General features: G+C 40.3%; 1 protein-coding gene across 1 annotated transcript; it reads left to right on the plus strand.

Annotated features, from left to right (window-relative positions):
* The first annotated feature begins 1,123 nt into the window (after nt 1–1,123).
* On the plus strand, nt 1,124–2,594 carry LOC111668872 (lysophosphatidic acid receptor 6-like). The gene has a single exon (XM_023425022.2). It carries the CDS (start codon nt 1,279–1,281, stop codon nt 2,149–2,151), a length of 873 nt encoding a protein of 290 aa, XP_023280790.1. The 5' UTR covers nt 1,124–1,278; the 3' UTR covers nt 2,152–2,594.
* The last annotated feature ends 5,973 nt before the right edge of the window (nt 2,595–8,567 follow it).

Consider the following 8,567-nt stretch of genomic DNA (forward strand, 5'->3'; position numbering starts at 1 on the left):
TTGGATTTGTGCAGTACTTTAGTTTTGCAGGTATTTGATCATAAACTAACCACACTCTCATTGGCCTCAGACGTTTTTGATTTAATGCTACTTAGCATAAAAAGTTAGCATGCATCCTTTCACACTAAAGTAGTGAACATTGTAATGTGCTAAACATCTGTATATGAGCATGATTGCAAACATGTTAGCTTGCTGGTGTTAGCATACACCTTATAGCACTGTAACAGATTCTTTGTTTTCTCGCACTGATAGAATTCATTTGCATTTCTCATTCGTGTTAACTCTGAACCCTTCAGGAAACAGCTCTCTGACTTTCATCTGTGAGAACTTTTACGTTCTTGATACTTAGGCTAAACCCTTTGTTTAGCCAGTATTAATGTCTAAATCAAGTGAAGAGAAGAGAACTCAGTTTCAGTTACACAGATATTTACATAAAGTGAAAATAGGCTTCACAGTTTTTGCCTCCAAACAACAACTTGAATCCTTATTTGTTCAAAATCCAATTGAAGTAATTCATGAATACTGTGTGTGCTGCTCACTGAATTCTCTGTAAGATAAAGCGGGGTAATTAGGTGATTTACATTCTGTGAAGACGTTGTAGTGTTCAACAGGTGTGTCCAACATAAACACGCAAACACATCAGTCATGCAACTCTGCGCACACGCATACCTGAATGCCACTGGAAACATATTCATTGGCAACATAATCATAGTCATTTTTTTCTCCCCGCACACTCAGTAATTAGTGTACGTTGACGGTGCTTAATTACCGTGATTGTCAGTTCAGATGAAATTTCAACACAAGATATCTGCCGGTGCAGTGCAGATGGTGTTAAGAGACCATACTCATATACTACAATTACACAAACGGGGCCTCCCGAATAGATTGAATCTATCAAACACGATGTGCCCTGCAGTTTACCTCATGCATTCTCTCTTCACTCTAAGGAACTGTGAATGTCTGAGAGTGTAAAGGATGTGTGAAAAAATGCACATGCTTGTGTGTTATTAGAGTAACGCACATTGTTGTGGTTTTGGAAAAAAAAAGCTTTAGAAAAGCCTTATTTTCAAACTTTCGCATCCGTTTCTTGACACCGACAGTATTTTAACTCTTCCTGAGTAATCTTGTTTCCTGTTAAAGTTCTCCATCTCTGCATGTAACAACCTTTGTTCTGAGTGATACTGCTGTGCCTGATTGACAGAGAGGAGGGGTGATCGTGGTTTCTGTCACGGTAACATTCACTCGCCTGCACTTTTGCATTTCTCACAGACGCAAAACATGTGCAACTTCACGCTGAAAGAAAATGGAACAGCACCTGAAATGAAGAACACGGTGTACACTCTGGTGTTTGGATCCGTCATGGTGCTGGGTCTGCCTCTCAATGCCGTGTCACTGTGGATCCTGCTCCGCCGCCACAGCCTCAATTCCCCCAGCGCCGTCTTCATGGTCAACTTGGCAATCTCAGACCTGCTGCTCGTCATCTCCTTGCCCATGAGGGTCTACTTTTATGCCACGGGCACATGGCCGCTGGGCAGCATGGCCTGCATCTGGATCACGATGATCTTTCGCAACAACATCCGCTCCAGTGCTATCTTCATCACCTTCATCAGTATGGACCGGCTGCTTGCTGTGGTTTTCCCTTTGAGGTCACGCCATCTGCGATCCCCGTCCAACGCCTGGAAAGCTGTTTCGTTCATCTGGGTGTTTGTGCTGGTGATGAACATCCCGGAGAGCGTGTTCTTTAAGAGATTTCTGGACAACAACAACGTCACAACCTGTTTTGAATTTCAGGCTCAAATTAAATCTCCACTTAAGTATTTCCAGTCTATGTTAGTGTTCATCTTGCTGGTGGTCAACATTGTTTGCACGGCTCTGGTGTCCTGGACTCTAAACAGGCGTCTGAACGAATCTGCAAGAATCAGCAACAATGTGAATGTCATGCTGATTTTCGCCATGAACTTGATGATGTTCATCATATTTTTCTTCCCCATATCAATAGTTTTTATGGTTGAAAACTGGAGATCTTATTTGATGCCACTGTTATGCCTTGCCAGTGTGAACTGCTGCCTGGATCCGCTGTTGTATTACTTTTCTTTTGATGGCTTCTGGAAGAGACAAGAGGATGTGGACAGCTCTCTTGCAAGAGAATAGTTTGTGATGACAATACACAGAGTAAGCTGGCATTAATAAATTAATACTATTTAAATAGATTATGCATTATTTTTTGTGTTTGAATATGCAATATAAAGATAACAAATGGAAAACTGAACAATGTATATTTTATAAAATATAAACAGTTTTTATTCTTCATGAAGTTTATTCATAAAGTTTAAAGTTCAAATATGAATCACTGGAAATCTTTTTTTATCTGATATGATTAAAGTGCAACTTTCAGTGGTAGTTGTTTTTTCCCTCCATTTGTGACACAGATCTGAAACATCACATCTGTGAACAGCAGACGCTGAACATGTAAACCACATTTTCTTTTTCTCTTTTTTTCTGTTCCCATCTGAGCTTCAAAAATCAGTCAACAAAGTCGGGTCGTCAGACATCTTGGCAGCTTGTGTTAAATAAAAATATGAAAACTTTCTCAAGTTGTTGACTATGAATCTTATATGACTGACCTGTTAAATCTGTGTCACCTATGGCAGGTTGTCTACATGAGCTGTAATAGGGAACAACAACAACAACAACAACAACAATAACAACAACAACACAACGAGCATGAGTAAGGTAAAAAGCCAAAAGCAGTGGTGTATTGGGAACTGCCTCGATTCAGTCAGTCATATGAAGTAAAAACACTGCGAATATTCCTTACTGCTTTCTGACATATTAGTACAGATGTTTTCCCTGTTGCCTTTTAAAAATGTGACCTAACTGAACTGAACTCAAATAATTTGTACAAGGTCAGTAACCTCCTGAGTTTACTACACTGAAATTGTCAAAACGATAACGTTAAATTATTATGTTTAAATGAAAGTCTATTTAGTGGAAAGTGTTCAGTTCCATTTTCAGTTTGCGAAGTCAGTCCACATCTGGCTGCTGTGGAAACTACTACAGTGGAAAAAATTTTTTTCATTATAATCAGAGGAAACCGCCAAAGACTTCTTTTAACAGACGCACAGCAGGTTTCCATCTTGTACGTACCATTCAAATTACAAGAAAGAACAAACTGTAACCATCAAAGCATGAATGCTAGGAAGTCAGCTAAGATGCTCATTGTTTCCTCTTTTTTTTTTTTGATATAACTTTAAAGAGACCCTGTTGACAAACATAATGCTTACATTCAGTGTTTCTTATCAAAATTGATAGTTGAGTCTCAACTGACAGATGTGTTGAATACATTTCCTTCCTCAAAACATCTGTGGTCGATTTTAAAAAAGTTTTAAATTGTGCATTATGTGTTTACATGTTGTTATGTGCCTTCAATAATACATTACTACAGCGTAAACCACATCACTTACGTGCTTGTGGGTGTGTGGGCATGTGCTCATGAACATGCAAACCAGTGAGTTGTCTAAAAGTACCTTGAGTAGTTTTAGTTTACTGAACTCTATATTTTCAATGTAGTCTATCCAACCTTTTTTGTTTTTAATTATAAATAAGATCAAATACCCAAAACTTCAACTTCATGATACTACACAGAAGTGTGTGTGTGTGTGTGTGTGTGTGTGGGTGTGTGTGTGTGTGTGTGTGTGTGCGTGTGTGAGAGAGAGAGAGAGAGACAGGAGAGAGAATAACACATCAAAGATTGCAAAACATGGTGACCACACCCTGACCAAGGAGAAGCACCACTTCTTTTTTCAAAGACAAGCTACACTCTCTAGTTTGCACCTCTGCGGAGAAAGATTCAAACTGCGGCAGCATAACGACCCAAAAAACCCCTCGAAGCTTTGCAAGAACTACTTGAAGACTGAAGAAGACCAAGGAGTCCTTACTGTCATAGACTTTCCCCCACAGCCACCTGACCTCAGCCCCATTGTACATTTGTGGGGGGCTCTTGAAGACTGAGAAAGCCAAGCACTCAGATCATGCTGGGACAACATGGGTCATCAGGTTTGAGGCCATGCAAGTTTGAGTGCATGCTGTCATTAAAGAAAAAGGGGGACATACTAAACACTAAGATACTCTGAAATACATGTAAACATTCAGCTTTTCACTCGGATTGTTTAGAAGACGGGGGTCATGTGATGCAGTGTGAGAGAAGACAGGCGAGTAATGAGCTGATAAATACTTCAGATGCGAGATGATGAGTCATCGGCCTGTGGGAATTAAAAAGAGATCTACACTCACACAGACCTGAAGCTACTAAGAATACCAAGATTGAAGCTGCGGGTTCATGACACTGTAGCACTAATAAAGATCTCCAGGCCAAATGCGTCGCGCCACAGCATCGGTGGAGGCTAAACTCTTGACTCTAATCACGAGAAGCGACAAGTTAATCACAAAGTTGTTGAGCTGATATTATGATGTTGATGTGATATTATGAAATGCAAAATAGAAGTGGTGTGTGTCTTTTGCACGTCACTGTATTTATGTATTTATGTATTAATGCTGTGTGTTTATATGTAATTCTTGCAACTCAAAAATGTTTCTAACAAAAAGAGAATTGGTCAAGTGATCCATATGTATTCATCACACCTTATGAATGCGCTTTTAATTTTACTGATCAAACCTGAAGAAGCCACAGTGGAAATGCACTGTTTGCAGTAAAACCATTTCAGTGTGCAGTGGTTAATGCTGATTTATGCTTATGGTAAAACCTTCAGTTTAGGGAAAAGTCACAATCCACCGTCGTCCTTTTTAGCTCTTCTTTTGATTGCTTTTAACGTCATTTGGCTCCGTCCTCTGTGCGTCTTTGGCCGAGGCCGTTGTTCAGTTCAGGAGCCAGCAGCGCTCAAGTCTTACACGCTTTGCCAAATGGAGGGGCATCTGTATATGCTCGTAAGAAATAAATCCAAAAAAGGATCTAGATTTGAAACAATCCAAATGTAATGTCTGCAAGTAGAATGAGGGGGATTTGTTGTTCACAATTAGGACACTGTATATCAGCTAAGCCCTGCTACTTGATCGCCTGTGCATGATTCTCCCCTCGCACATTTTTTCACCTTTCATTTCTTAACTAGGCCATTGAAGGAACTTAACCAAACCACAGAAACCACAGGTACATTTTGTTCATCCTGTAAAACTATTTATAAGCAAAAGTTCACATTTTCACCCCACAGCCACTCTAACTTCTGAGCTTTCATTCTCTCACGCTCAATACGTGTGAGCGCCCTGTGAAATATTAGTCATTTGTATGTATTTACTGCTGCATCTTCCAAATAAAGTCGGGTCAGAAATAGTGCTGCTGCTGACCAGATCCTGCTTTACCGTGACCCTTCATAAATTGGAGACCTGCATAGATGTGGTTTCCTCCCCTGGGCTCCATATATGTTTAATGTGACCTTTACCTGTGCCCTCTGCTGGGGAAGCTGAATGCTGAGAGGCTGAACAGAAAAAACAACCCACTTCTTCATACAATACACACATACTCTGTGTGTAGCCATGACACACCACAGCACTGCCGTCACTGTTCGTTCACTCGTTCATCTTTTACTTTGCTGAGTCAAATTCATTTCAGCTGTGACTTAGCCCTAACATCTAAAACAGCGTGTATGTATGAGCTTTCATTCGCTGCGGATTGGACTGTTTTTGTACACAGTACAAATTGGCTTGATTTGTGGTCGGTGGAAAATGTTTTGAGGTTCAGAACAAAACATTGTTGGTGTAGCTTTCCCTCCATTTGTTCAGATTTGATTTGTGTTATCTCTGAATTTACATTTATTTATACGTGTGTGTGTGTGTGTGTGTGTGTGTGAGAGAGAGGAGCAGGAGAGAGAATGATTGTGTGTGTGTGTGTGTGTGTGTTTCCTTGTGTATGTGTGTATCAAGGTCAAGCTCGTGTTTGTTTAGAGCTCTGTGCCTGTAAGTGAATGATATCCCAGATGTGGAGAGACGGGAGGGTCTGACTGAGGCCAGTCACAGTCAGATCACCCTCTACTCCCAAAGTAAAAGCAGGAAACACACACACACACACACACACACACACACACACACACACACACACATTATAAGTACAGTACTAGGTCAAAGCTTAGTATATGGCTGGACCACATCATCGGCTATTTGCATTCTGCTTAGTGTCAGCTGGTTTTAACCCTTTATCTGTTTGCTTCTCTCCTGCTCTCTGTGCTCACTCCAGTATTTTAGTGCAGCCCAATTCAAAACCAAGCTGTTCTCATTTACATGTTTCTCTGTTTCTGTTCAACGGAACAAGTTTGAAAAAGTGACTCAAATGGTTCTCAATAAGACCTCATGTTAACCCGCAGTGTTGTGCCAGTTCACACTTAAAAAGAAACTAGTTCAAAAGTTCATACAGATGAAAATGAACTAGTTCACATTCATTTGATCCTTCTACCCATCCATCACCAGATGACTCATTGTATACCACTGACACAGACATTAGTTAGATTTAAAATACGTATATAGAAATAATCCGTCTGAGTCTTCACTTGTTTGTTCATAAAACTGCTTGAAATGCTCAAACACACTGGCTTCAGCAGTAGCAGATGCTTCTGTATTGCTGGCACTAGCCAAGCTGGGCCGTGTCCATGGAGACGTCATGTGTCGTGCCGTAAAACTGTCGTAAAACGTGGGTTCACATTCATCATTTGTAAACTGATTCGTTCAGTTCAGCTTCACTTAAAATATGAACGTGTTCAATGAACGGTGCTCATTGCGGTCTGAACAGACTGGAAATCTAGTGACAAATGTGCGAAGTTGGCAACACTGCTTGTTTGCATCAAATCTTTTTTTAACGAGCAATAACCACCTGGTCGACCATCTGGCGACCAATGGTGTAACCTTATCACTATATAGCGTCATATAGCGTTTGGCCAATCAGTGATGTAACTTCTTCACTCAGTCAGTCAGTCAGTCAGTCAGTTGGTGATAGTCACATGTATAGGGCTGGCTCTGCTGCAGTCCAACCAGAAATACCCTGAGCAGGTACATTCAGGTCTGTGAGCATTTCTGCCAAGAACCACAAACAAGCCTGTTGTGCCGCAGCCAAGTCTGCCTTGGACCAGAAAAGGACTGCTATTCAAAGACAACAGCAGCTTTGGTGACTGTGGAGAGTCAGGCAGCCCAAAGAGCCAAAAAACAGAGCAAAGAGAAAAAAAGGGACAGACAAAAACAAATGCTGAGCTACTGAATGGACAGAAGAGGAACAACAATCCTCCAACATCTGAGGCCTTGAGAGAACCCTGAGATCATTTGAACAGACAGAAATGTGCAGGAAGCTGCTCAGCCCAAACAAGTGCAATGTTTTTTTCAATATAAGAGGAGGGAGGGTGCTGTGAAAATACATATTAAAACATCTACAGAGGATTGAATCCCAATCACTCGACTGGAGTTTTGACTGGAAATGTTTTGCTGTTTATCCAAACGGCAAAGGGAATGAATGGTGAAACATTTCCAGTCAAAAACTGCAGGATGTGATTTGGATTCAAGCTTTTCTGCAGAGAAACTGTATCATGACAAACTCAAAATCTGTAAGAGCAGAGTTACAGCAACAATGAAACAGTCAACATCCATCAAACACCCTAGAGGAGAAGTTAACATTTCATGACATAGGCTTATTTGCCTTCTTGAGACGAGTTTGATGAGAACCTTGATACCGCTCCCAGGCCTGTTCGGTAAATGTACTGTATATGTAGCTGCAACTGACATGTGCGATCTTATTTGTTAAATACAAAAAACAAAGTGTAAAAAGTAGTGGTTTTAAAGGGCTGTGACCTCCTGAAGTGTCATCTGGTTGCCTGGTAACATAAGAGCCAGGCTAACTGTTTCTCCTTTGTTTTCAGTTCATGCTAACGCTAACAGACTTCTGACTGTAGCTTCATATAAAGTATACAGACATCAGTGGTATCAATCTTCTCATCTCTTGTGCTAATTGTCAAACTAAATTGATCATTTAAAGTTTGATTAAACACTTTTACAGTTTGCTATAAATTTTTACATTTACGCTTTTTAATTTTTCCCAGTTTCATCCATTGGTTTCCATTCATTTCTGTACAGTGTGAAAATTAGTTAGACCCTTAAATCTCGCTTGGACTGTGGAATCCCATTGACTTCCTGTGTGAAACCTTAACTCAGTGAACATCGAGTCTCTATCAATTGTTGCTGTTATTTGTTAAATAGTTAAATTTGAAGTTGGCATTACATAACCTCATAATGATGATGTAACTTTGACAAAAACATATTTTATGTCACAGTGAAAATATCACCGTTATGGATTGCACAATTTAGAGCAACAGTTGTACAGAAATGAATGGAAGGCAATGAATGTGCGGAAGGTTAGAAAGAAATATACATTTAAATTGTAAAACACATCTCCATGCTTTGTAGTATGTGCAATGGGATTTGTTATGCATAGGCTAAAACATGTAAAACCATTGGTATGATCCTTTAATGTTTCATTTGGGGGGGGGGGGGGGGGGGGGGGGGCAGCAGAGAGCAAAAAT

Source organism: Seriola lalandi, unplaced genomic scaffold, assembly GCF_002814215.2.
Source record: "Seriola lalandi dorsalis isolate HSWRI2012SDOR001 ecotype SW California unplaced genomic scaffold, Sedor1 jcf7180002054764, whole genome shotgun sequence".
In the NCBI taxonomy this organism is placed as follows: Eukaryota; Metazoa; Chordata; class Actinopteri; order Carangiformes; family Carangidae; genus Seriola; species Seriola lalandi.

Excerpts from the sequence above, each read along its gene's own strand:
- LOC111668872 (XM_023425022.2), top strand. The coding sequence starts at position 1,279 with ATGTGCAACTTCACGCTGAAAGAAAATGGAACAGCACCTGAAATGAAG.